This window comes from Coregonus lavaretus (assembly GCF_964263955.1).
Source record: "Coregonus lavaretus genome assembly, contig: HAP1_SCAFFOLD_1119, whole genome shotgun sequence".
NCBI lineage: Eukaryota > Metazoa > Chordata > Actinopteri > Salmoniformes > Salmonidae > Coregonus > Coregonus lavaretus.
Window position 1 is genome coordinate 12537 of NW_028164704.1, and position 12849 is coordinate 25385.

Sequence of the window (12849 nt, forward strand, 5' to 3'; positions counted from 1 at the left end):
AGGTGGATTTACAATCTAAACTAACAGTAAGGTGGATTTACAGTCTAAACTAATTGTTCAGTCAATGTATAATTCAGTCAATGTATAATTCAGTCCATGTATAATTCAGTCAATGTATAATTCAGTCAATGTATAATTCAGTCCATGTATAATTCAGTCCATGTAGAATTCAGTCAATGTATAATTGGAACAGCAGTCACACAGACTTGTTGCAGGTGAATTATTCGATGATAACTTGAAAGAAAATAACTGGAATTACAATTTACTTCCTGAATTGACCTACCTGAAATGGAATTGACCCCCATCTGGAGTGTGTCTATGTCCTGTGTCCCAAATGGCACCCTATTTCCTTTGTAGTGCACTACTTTAAAGAAAAGAGAAACCCACACACGGCTCTTGCTTGTATCCCTTTAGTTTATTCAAGCTATGGGCTCGTCGGTCCCAAGTAGGGCTCTGGTCAAAGTAGTGCACTACAGGGGAGTAGGGTGTAATTTGGGACGTAACCCATGTGTTGCGATGACTTACACATGTCCGGTCTCGTGTGCGACCACAAAGGCCGAGGAGAATCCGTCCTCGTGGTTCAGGGTGCAGCTCCTCAGAGGGTGGCACATGCCCGTCACCGGGGCGTAACCTAGGCAACACAGACCACACACAGCACTGATAACAAACTGCTAAGCAGGCATACCCAGAGACGAAGGGTTGTACACCTGTCATATCACACCTGGGTTCAAACACTACTTGAAATCATCTGAAATACTTTAGCTGTGCTTGATTGAGCTTGCCTGGCACTATGGAACCAATGGAATAGTGCAAACCCCTCCCCCCTGGCACTCTAGGCAGACTAAAGAAGGTGCATAAAGTTTTCACATCTTTAAAAATATTACTTGAACCCAGGTCTGGTACATATGCGTCTCTATGGCTCTGATCAAACCATGGTTATGATGATGTGGTTGGTGGTGTTGGATTAAGGTGAGACTAGGTCGGCCTGCTTTTAGATGTCTGTCTGTGTTTCGGAGAGTCTTGAATAACAATTGATCTAATAAATCATACATAAAATCATACATTTCATGTCTTCGTCAGTGGTCAACTTAATCTACAAAAGGTGGCCAATTAAGAACACATTCCTATTTGCAACGACAACCTGTCATATAAAGTACCCATTGCGTTTGCAGTAGTTTTGTGTACAGGAGAAATAGCACGTATATTCTCCTGACACTGGCAGGTACTTCTAGTTCTCCGAATTCTCAGGATGCATTGCACATTTTACAGGTGGTAGTTGTGTCAACAAAGCTACTGCGTAAAAATTGCTGCTAATATAGGATGTTCAATTGACTTCAGCCCCAAGTGTTTTTTTGTTTTTTTTTACATAAGAGAAAATTACGAATGATCCCAACAGAGCCAATGCTCTTATAAATATAGTGTGTAATAATGTATGACAGATACTTACTGCCATTAACAACAAACTGCTAATTGGACACAAATCAGAACATCTAATATGAAAATGAACACAGACTGTAAAGCGTGTTGTCTTAATGTGTGTCTCTTCCTAAATGGCACCCTATTCCCTGTATAGTGCACTACTTTTGACCAGGGCCCATAGTGCGCTTCATAAGGAATAGGGTGCTATTTGAGACAAGACGCACATGAAGAAGAAATGCTTTATAGTCTGTGTTCATTTTCATATTAGATGTTCTGATTTGTGTCCAATTAGCAGTTTGTTGTTAATGGCAGTAAGTATGTGTCTCTGTTGGTAGCTAATACATGTTTGCTGAACAGTTGAGTAAAATGGCCGTTAAAAATATACCGTGTCAATAATCAGGAAATGCCTAAAGGAAGGAAATGATGCTATGAAAAAATGGACACTGTCAAACTTTGAGAAAGGGCTGAAGCTGTTGTCTCCTCTATGTATTAATATAGAAACCTGAGGCTTTGACAGGAAGCTTGAAAGCATTTTTTAAACCCAGCACAGACAGACCAACACGAGCTTGACAAAACCAAACACAACCATATAACATAACCCAACAATACAGTAATAACATATTTAAACACAAAGCACAAAGGACACATGAATACAACTACTATACTATATATAAGTACTATACTATATACTATATATATAACTACTTCACTATATACTATATATACACTACCGTTCATAAGTTTGGGGTCACTTAGAAATGTCCTTGTTTTCAAAAGAAAAGCAATTTTTTTGTCCATTAAAATAACATCAAATTGATCAGAAATACAGTGTAGACATTGTTAATGTTGTAAATGGCTATTGTAGCTGGAAACGGTTGATTTTTAATGGAATATCTACATAGGCATACAGAGGCCCATTATCAGCAACCATCAGTCCTGTGTTCCAATGGCACGTTGTGTTTGCTGATCCAAGTTTATCATTTTAAAAGGCTAATTGATCATTAGAAAACCCTTTTGCAATTATGTTAGCACAGCTGAAAACTGTTGTGCTGATTAAATAACTTTTGAACGGTAGTGTAACTGCTATACTATATACTATATATAAGTACTATACTATATACTATATATAACTACTATACTATATATAACTACTATACTATATACTATATATAACTTCTATACTATATACTATATATAACTACTATACTATATACTATATATAACTTCTATACTATATACTATATATAACTTCTATACTATATATAACTACTATACTATATACTATATATATAACTACTATACTCGATCAAGAGATGTGCAGCGATTCAGATTAGCTAAGCGTTTTGTTTGGTTCAGAAGCACATTGTTGTTGTTGTTCAAACAGATGATCATGCTCTCTGACCATGTGAAGACCTTTGGCATGCAGGTAAAAAGCAGGAAATGCAGACACAGACAGATACTGATGGATGGGGCTGCTTCAGTTGGCCATGTCCCAAATGGCAATCTAGTCCCTCTACAGAGGACTACTTTTGACAAGAGCTCTATTGGCCCTGGTCAAAAGCAGTGCACTACGTAGTGAATAGGGTGCCATTTGGGACGTATCCTCTGTGGTGATTAGCTAGAACCCAGCAGGCAAAAGTGGTTGCAATGATGTCAATATAACCACATTTCAACCTGTTCTGGTTGTAATCTGGTTGTTGTAATGACGCTATTTTATCTAGCTCTGCCTGATGGGAAAGAACTACAATGAACATGGTGGCATCCAATGGTTACGTTATAGTTATATCCAATGGTTACGTTATAGTTATATCCAATGGTTATGTAATAGTTATATCCAATGGTTATGTAATAGTTATGTAATAGTTATATCCAATGGTTATGTAATAGTTATATTCAATGGTTATGTAATAGTTATGTAATAGTTATGTCCAATAGTTATGTAATGGTTATGTAATAGTTATGTGATAGTTATATCCAATGGTTATGTAATAGTTATATCCAATAGTTATGTAATAGTTATATCCAATGGTTATGTAATAGTTATGTTATAGTTATGTTATAGTTATGTAATAGTTATATCCAATGGTTATGTAATAGTTATGTAATAGTTATATCCAATAGTTATGTAATAGTTATAGTTATGTTATAGTTATGTTATAGTTATATCCAATGGTTATGTAATAGTTATATCCAATAGTTATGTAATAGTTATCCAATGGTTATGTAATAGTTATGTAATAGTTATGTAATAGTTATGTAATAGTTATGTAATAGTTATGTCCAATAGTTATGTAATAGTTATATCCAATAGTTACTCTGTTTATAGGAAGATGACGTTCCCTATTATATGTCATTGACATAATGGTGTCGTATGATCACCACTTATGGAATGAATCAGAGTAGGGCTTAATTCTATTTCAATCAATTCAGGAAGGAAACTGAAATTGGAATTGAACCCAAACCTGGTTTGAATGACTTAGTTAGAATGACTTAGTTAGAATGGCTTAGTTAGAATGGCTTAGTTAGAATGATGGACGGTGTTTCTTCTTCCATAAAAGTTGAGTAGCTCATCACCTATTTAAATGCTGCAAGCAAAATGGCACAACATGAAAAGCAATGGAGCTAAGCTAGCTAAGCCCTTTATCTGAAGACAGATAAAAGATCCTCTAGAGAATGTGGGCTATATACAGTCGCATGAAAAGGCCACGGTGAGCTTGGCATGGTAGAATATGAGAAGGAGTTGCAGAAGCTATAGTGCAGCAGCTATAGTTATACACTGAACAGAAATGTAAACGCAACATGCAACAATTCCAAAGGTTTTACTGAGTTACAGTTCATATGAGGAAATCAGTTCCTATGAGGAAATCAGTTCATATGAGGAAATCAGTTCATATGAGGAAATCAGTCAATTGAAATAAATTCATTAGGCCCTAATCTATGGATTTCACATGACTGGGAATACAGATATGCGTCTGTTGGTCACAGATACCTTTTTAAAAAAGGTATGGGCGTTGATCAGAAAACCAGTCAGTATCTGGTGTGACCACCATTTGCCTCATGCAGCGCGACACTTCTCCTTCGCATAGAGTTGATCAGGCTGTTGATTGTGGCCTGTGGAATGTTGTCCCACTCCTCTTCAATGGCTGTGTGAAGTTGCTGGATATCGGCGGGAACTGGAACACGCTGTCGTACACGTCGACCCAGAACATCTCAAACATGCTCAATGGGTGACATGTCTGGTGAGTATGCAGGCCATGGGAGAACTGGGACATTTTCAGCTTCCAGGAATTGTGTACAGATCCTTGCAACATGGGGCTGTGCATTATCATGCTGAAACATGAGGTGATGGCGGCGGATGAATGGCACGACAATGGACCTCAGGATCTCGTCACAGTTTTCTCTGTGCATTCAAATTGCCATCAATAAAATGCAATTGTGTCGTTGTCCGTAGCTTATGCCTGCCTATACCATAACCCCACCGCCACCATGGGGCACTCTGTTCACAACGTTGACATCAGCAAACCTCTCGCCCACACAACGCCATACACGCTGTCTTCCATCTGCCCTGTAAGGGTTGGTGTGAGGTGTGACCCAGGTGCGGTGCAGGAGAGACAGTAGGCAGTAGGCAAGGATGGTGAAACAAGGATCTTTACTGGTGGTCCAAAAGCCAGGATACAAAACAACAGACTATACATGAAAACAAATGAGGAGCACAAAGGTCTCCAAAAAACAGGCTGACAACAAACAATACGAAATACTAACTCTGACTGGAAAAACACAATGACACAGGGAGAACACCTTCTCGAGTACCTGTAACTCCGTCACGTGATCCGACACTGATACGTACTGCTTGACATCAAGGAACTAGCAGAGAAAACTGAGCAAGGGAACACAAGGAAGTGAGAGCATAAATACAAAAGTGAATCAGATAGCCACAGGTGACACCAATAGGCAGATAATTAGTCCCGACTGTGAGTGAGGAGGTGCCTATGGTTGTCGGAGGATGACACCTAGTGGGTCGCTCCGGAACTGCGACCCACTCCTGTAACACTGCCCAGTACAGTTGAAACCTGGATTCATTCGTGAAGAGCACACTTCTCTAGCGTGCCAGTGGCCATCGAAGGTGAGCATTTGCCCACTGATGTCGGTTACGACGCCGAACTGCAGTCAGGTCAAGACCCTGGTGAGGACGACGAGCACGCAGATGAGCTTCCCTGAGACAGTTTCTGACAGTTTGTGCAGAAATTATTCGGTTTCAGACGATCCCGCAGGTGAAGAAGCCGGATGTGGAGGTCCTGGGCTGCCATGGTAACACGTGGTCTGTGGTTGTGAGGCCGGTTGGACGTACTGGCAAATTCTCTAAAACGACGTTGGAGGCGGCTTATGGTAGAGAAATTAACATTACATTCTCTGGCAACAGCTCTGGTGGACATTGCTGTAGTCAGCATGCCAATTGCACGCTCCCTCAAAACTTGATACACCTGTGGCATTGTGTTGTGTGACAAAACGGCACATTTTAGAGTCGCCGTTTAATGTCCCCCAGCACAAGGTGCACCTGTGTAATAATCATGCTGTTTAATCAGCTTCTTGATATGCCACACCTGTCAGGTGGATGGATTATCTTGGCAAAGGAGAAATGCTCACTAACAGGGATGTAAACAAATTTGTGCACAACATTTGAGAGAAATACACTTTTTGTGCGTATGGAAAATGAAACGTGGGTCCAACACTTTACATATTGCGTTTATATTTTGGTTCAGTATAAATCCCAGCTATATATTCCATGAATGATAAGAGAGGATGACATGAGTCAGTAGTGTAGATAGATAGTGTCATAAATGAGCCTATAAATAAAACACTCTTTACATTCAACATACCTGTCAGTGGTTACCGCTCCAGCCAGAGGACAATCACATACATTCAATAACAAAACCTTCATCACCCATCATTAATATCATCAGAATTGCATTGAGATGTTAAAGATGTAAGATGTTAAAGTTTAAAATAAAGCGTTAGATAGATTCTGGACCATTTCCACGTTTTTTTTTTTTTTTTGCTGACTCGTTATCAATGGGAGTTGCCTCTAAGGTCTCTTGGTCTGTATTTGGGTGTACAATCCTCCAACTCATCATAAAACTCTAACAACAGAGTGTGATATTTACCCCTAAGCCTGGAAGGTTGTTCCCTAGTTTGAAGAGGCCAGTCCCAACCCCATCCCACAGTGCCTTAGAGACAGGCCTGTTGTGGCCATAACATCGCTGGTTGCTATGGTAACATTTGAAGTGTGACAAGCAAAGCAGATAGATTCTGATTCTCTTTTAAAACATGACATGTGCTTCAAAGTTAAACAAAGTCAAAAGTCAATATGTGACAGTGAACTTCAAAAAGAAGGTAGTTGTAGATGTTGGTTTCACCAAAACCTTGAGTTGCAGTGATCAAGTCTCAAGAAATGGTGTTGTGCTTCTGGTCGTGTGGTGACACAAAACGACTGTTCAGATCTTGTTCCCAAAATACATACTGTCATGTGGATGTGTACATTTTATAACAAATACTAAGTAAAATATCTTCAACACAACTTTCAAACACTTTACCTTGAACTTGAAGCGTTTCCTCTAGAGGTTACTCAGAGAGAAAATAGTTACTGTAGTAAATGACATGAGGCGGCAGGTGGCTTAGTGGTTAAGAGCGTTGTGGCAGTAATCGAAAGGTCGCTGGTTCTAATCCCCAAGCCGACTAGGTGAAAAATCTGTCGATGGGCCCTTGAGCAAGGCACTTAACCCTAATTGCTCCTGTAAGTCACTCTGGATAAGAGCGTCGACTAAAATGTAAATGTACTGACATTCTTTGTCTTAAAATGATTTCAAGTCTATTGGGTAGTAATGTCTATCTTCATTCACTTGTCTTACAAATAGACAGAGTGGGAGTACTTTAGTACACATTGATTCAAACCATGATGATGTAAGTAGAGATGATCTAAGATGAGTTGTATTACGTAAAACAACACAGAGAGGACATCTCCTAGTTCTGTTTAATTAGAAGTTACATAGAGACTTCCTGGAAACTAAAAAAACACTAGAAAATGGGAATATCAAAAAATTCTGAGCATTTTCATGTTTTTTCCCTACATGCCAGAAAATCTTTTGTAGATCTGATGTAATTTTTTTTTAAACATAGGTTGGCACCAATGCCCAGTCAGTCAGCCAAGTGTTGGAAAATACTCAATGATGTACTCAGTGTTATGTGAGGTCACCACTGGCAGATGTACGCATGCTCAGGACCATGTCTGCGTCCCAAATGGCTCCCAGTTTCCTTTATGCACTACTTTTGACCAGGGCCCATTGGGTTCTGGTCACAAGTAGTGCACTATATAGGGAATAGGGTGCCACTTGGGATGGACAACATTGCTGGACCACAGCAGCAGCTGCCTGCTTTCCCTGTAAGTTCCCAGCAGGGTTGGGGTCCATTCCATCACTATTCCGACAATTCTGGAAGTAAACTGACATTCCAATTCCAATTGAAAAGCAATAAGGGGAAACAAATCTGGGATTGGAATTTGGAATTGGAATTGAAAAGGAACTGACCCCAACTCTGTCAAGTTTCCAGAGACCTTACCTGAGCAAGACTTGAAAGGAGCCAACCCTTGTGAATGGAAGGAGATATCTGTGGTATCAGTCTGCACAGGCCTCGATCGAGAGAAATACAGTACCTTGCATACCTGCGGGACCAAAATCTTGCCTTGTGAGGAAGATGGCATGGTCATGGTACTCAGCGTGATCGGGGTCCCGGCGCTGCTGCGTGTTGGCCCAGCGACACACCTGCTCCAGGCTACGGGACGGGTTGCCGCGCTCGATCAGGCTGATGGACTGGGGGTGAAAGAAAATACAGTTCTCCTTTCAGAAACAATCTACGAGTCTGATCCCAGATCTGTTTGTGCTCTTGCCAACTCCATTGCTGTCATTGTTAAGCCAGTGAGTGACAAGGAGTTGTCATGATAGCACAAACAGCTGGCACTCAGGCTAACAGCCTACCATAACTACTGAGCTGGCACTCAGGCTAACAGCCTACCATAACTGCTGAATGGTATCGTCTCACAGTGTTTTATCATCATTATTACTCTTACTCGCACTCGTTTAGCAGATAGCGGTTATTTCAAAATGGTTTTACCTGCAATGATCGGGATCAGCACGCTTGTTTTAGCTACTTGAGTTGAAAGCACTGATTCTTATTTTGCTCTGGATAACAGCATCTGCTCAATGACTAAAACACCATGTCTTTAATAGTTATATATTAATTTGTACCAAGTCGGTTGAGAACATACTCTATGTACCTAGGGTGTACTACGGTCCCTGGTCAAAAGTAGTGCACTACATAGGGAATAGGGTGCCATTTGGGATGCTGTCCTATTGTTTTACAGCAACAGCCTGGAGAATGTTCTAGTGGTTGAGGAGAGGATTACGTGAAGGACTATCAGGGGTCTGCGACAGACGTCCACAGGCCAAAAATCAGCATGCAAGTCATTATTTTGTCCCACAAGTCTGCTCCGACTTCAGAGCAATCTCGTTTGAGAGCGCTAGAGCGTAGAATAATTTCACGAATTTACGAACGCCCTTCACCTCGTAGAATATGACAGGCGTCGTAAACATTGGCAAAAATAACTGAATTATATTGTTGCCAGCAGCACAGTTACAGTCGCTAACCTTTTAGACAGTGCTTAATTTGTAAATCGGGAGGTTCCAGAAACTTGAGCGCTAGAGGGGGGTGACCTGGGGAGTTCTGAGGTACCCAAACATATAATTGCATTTGCATAGAGCAGTGGAGTAGAGGCACTTACAGAAGTTGTACACATGGGGAACATTTTTAGTAGCCAGGAAAATATGGGCCTTTTATAAACGCATTTCATGCAATTCTACGTCCTTTTACATGACTGGAGACTTTGGCAGAATCTTTTTTGAATACTGCACAAATGATCAAAATGGCAGGCTACTTTGACACACTGACAAACTGAGAATCTGAGATCATTAAAAACAACCTTGTCTTGAATCCATCAGTAGCCTAGGCCTAGCTGTGTGGAGACGCACATATTGTCGGCTACAATATGAGGAGGAAATTATAGTCCTAAAAATACTTTCACTGACTCACCGAATAATGTGCAGCTCACTCACTGGTGATTGTCGATGCGCTCGTGCCAAAAGCCTATCTCTCACTCTCTTTTGTAAAACAATATTTGGAAGTTGATCATATATTTTGGTAGCCTACAGCATTCTCTTTTAAGCAGGAGCCATTTGCTTTCCAACCTGTGTTTTCCCTCGTTGTATTTGAAATATTGAGAAAGGCCTGTTTTGTCTGCGTGCTGTTTTTTTCACTGACAGATTAGCCACGCGTTCCCAACTGTAGGCTTTATTCCTTGTTAGTGGGCTATAATCCACAGCTAGGATATTTTTTTTTTAAAGAAGCTATTGATCCTCTGTGGCTAAATGATAGACCTTCTCATGGTATACTAGGCTATTCTGAACGATTTCGTTTATTTCTGAACAGACTTTGGCAAATGTATTTCAATGTATCGGGGTTGCTGCAGTTCCTCCAGAAGCCTTGGCGCAGCTGTGATTCTATAAGGAAATAAGTGCAACGCTGGAGAGATGAGAGTTGCAGGCTCATGTCTATTGGAGCAGAGAGAGAGGGAGAGAGATCATAGAAAGTGAATCTCATTCTAGTTATGCGAGAGATACTGACGTGCTTCTCACACAGCCACGGCCAACACGCGTTGGTCTCAAACATAGGTTACAATGTTGTGCAAACCATAAACCCGGACCGGCCCACCCCCCAAATCATCTCTTAGAATATTAGTCCCGGGCTGAAAATCGACTTTTTCACATTACATTTTTTGGTGGGTGCAGGAGAACTAACGAAGAGGAAACTCCAATTAACTTTTATTTTGAATTTTTACATTGTAAAAAGTGAAAAATATTTTTTCATGCCACGAGAGGTACCGGATCCAGCCAAATAGGTTCCGGAACAAAACGGTCGAAAAACGGAGAGGTGCCGGATCCTGTTCCGGCAGGATCCGGCCCAAATTAAGCACTGCTTTTAGATAACATTCAAACAGTCTAACCAGCTCCGTCCACTAGGGCGAGTCAAATGGTGTGAGTTGTTCTCTCATTAGTTTCTGGTAGTAGCTAGCTAGCAGGCTAGATAACTTTAGCCAGTTATATTTGATTTATATATTTTATTTAAGTGTCATACACCTAACGGTCCCCAGCCCACATGGGCTTACATCACACTACTAAACAAAATAAAACTGTCCTTGTACACAAAACAAAATACACTTAGCGTGCTTAGCTTGGGTGCTTGACTGCCATTGTGAGGTCAGAATGCTCGGATCAACCCTACTTCTCGGCCAGAGCATCCAGTGAGCGCTCTGAACGCTCCGAGAACAAAACACTCTGAATTTAGAAATGAACCATCTGACAACGTTCTGAATTTTACTTACTACCCAGAGCGCACTCTGACACACTGGAGGTAATTTAGGAACGACCCTACGGTGGGCCCTGAGTTTGTCCTGAGCACATGACCTGGCCATGAAAAACTCTGGGCCCAAATTGACCCTTCGTTAAGCCCCCGCCCCAGAAGTTTGCGGAAACCAATCACAGCACTCTGTCTCTAACCAAGCTGATGTCCAACCTCCTCGGATAAGCTCTCATTTCAATAACATGGAAGCCAATGTTGATTTTTTTATTTTTTTTTATATATATTTAAAAATGGCTAAATAATTGAACAGTGCACCAGGAGTACTTTCTACTTGATTCTGAATTGATTCAATGGAGAATTTTTTCGAATCCGAAATGATACTTTTGTTACATTGTTTGCTAGCTGGTTAGCTATCTCTCAGTGTCATTGTCCACCACTGAAAATGCTGCTAACGCTAGCTACCTAGTTAGTATAACTTGTTTTCTCCAAATGTATGCTAGTGAGCTAAGTGAACACAACTCATCGGCTGTCAACATCAGAATACAATTTGAGAGCACTAGTTAGCTACAGAACTTGATTTTATCAGGTTCCCGTGAAGCAATTGTCCTCACAGTCCACCACAACATACCCGAGAGTGTCCTGATTAGCAAGCGGTAGTGTTTAATTTCCTTGTGTAGTAAAAACACAGTTTGAGGTCATCGTAAGGGGTTTTCTCCAGTGGTCTGAAAGGGGGAATTGGGCTTCCCAGGAAAATGTTGTCTGAGGTTTGCAATAGTAACCCAGGGAGCGTGGCTTAGTGAAGGGTCAATTCTACTCAATACATTTGGCCTGGAGTTTTTATGTCATATGGTCAAGAAAAACATATGGTCAGGATACATTCAGGGTCCTATACTAGTCAACAGGTCAGGATACATTCAGGGTCCTATACTAGTCAACAGGTCAGGATACATTCAGGGTCCTATACTAGTCAACAGGTCAGGATACATTCAGGGTCCTATACTAGTCAACAGGTCAGGATACATTCAGGGTCCTATACTAGTCAACATATGGTCAGGATACATTCAGGGTCCTATACTAGTCAACATATGGTCAGGATACATTCAGGGTCCTATACTAGTCAACAGGTCAGGATACATTCAGGGTCCTATACTAGTCAACATACGGTCAGGATACATTCAGGGTCCTATACTAGTCAACAGGTCAGGATACATTCAGGGTCCTATACTAGTCATCAGGTCAGGATACATTCAGGGTCCTATACTAGTCAACATATGGTCAGGATACATTCAGGGTCCTATACTAGTCAACAGGTCAGGATACATTCAGGGTCCTATACTAGTCAACAGGTCAGGATACATTCAGGGTCCTATACTAGTCAACAGGTCAGGATACATTCAGGGTCCTATACTAGTCAACAGGTCAGGATACATTCAGGGTCCTATACTAGTCAACATATGGTCAGGATACATTCAGGGTCCTATACTAGTCAACAGGTCAGGATACATTCAGGGTCCTATACTAGTCAACAGGTCAGGATACATTCAGGGTCCTATACTAGTCAACAGGTCAGGATACATTCAGGGTCCTATACTAGTCAACAGGTCAGGATACATTCAGGGTCCTATACTAGTCAACAGGTCAGGATACATTCAGGGTCCTATACTAGTCAACAGGTCAGGATACATTCAGGGTCCTATACTAGTCAACAGGTCAGGATACATTCAGGGTCCTATACTAGTCAACATATGGTCAGGATACATTCAGGGTCCTATACTAGTCAACAGGTCAGGATACATTCAGGGTCCTATACTAGTCAACAGGTCAGGATACATTCAGGGTCCTATACTAGTCATCCAAAGGGCAGACTGTGAGTAAGCCACTGAAACACCCACTGGAGAGGAGCTCGACTCGACCATGTGTGTTTCTATTCACATGAGGTGTCACTATTCATTATTGGACTGCAGT

General features: G+C 41.0%; 1 protein-coding gene across 1 annotated transcript in view; it reads right to left on the reverse strand.

Annotated features, from left to right (window-relative positions):
• LOC311116737 (A disintegrin and metalloproteinase with thrombospondin motifs 14-like) overlaps positions 1 to 12849 on the reverse strand; it is a gene marked incomplete at both ends in the record, with an annotated part of 93737 nt that overhangs the window by 12379 nt on the left and 68509 nt on the right. Inside the window, 2 exon segments of the mRNA XM_084191778.1 lie at positions 526 to 631; positions 8126 to 8282. Of these exon segments, the coding sequence (XP_084047904.1) occupies positions 526 to 631; positions 8126 to 8282 (263 nt within the window).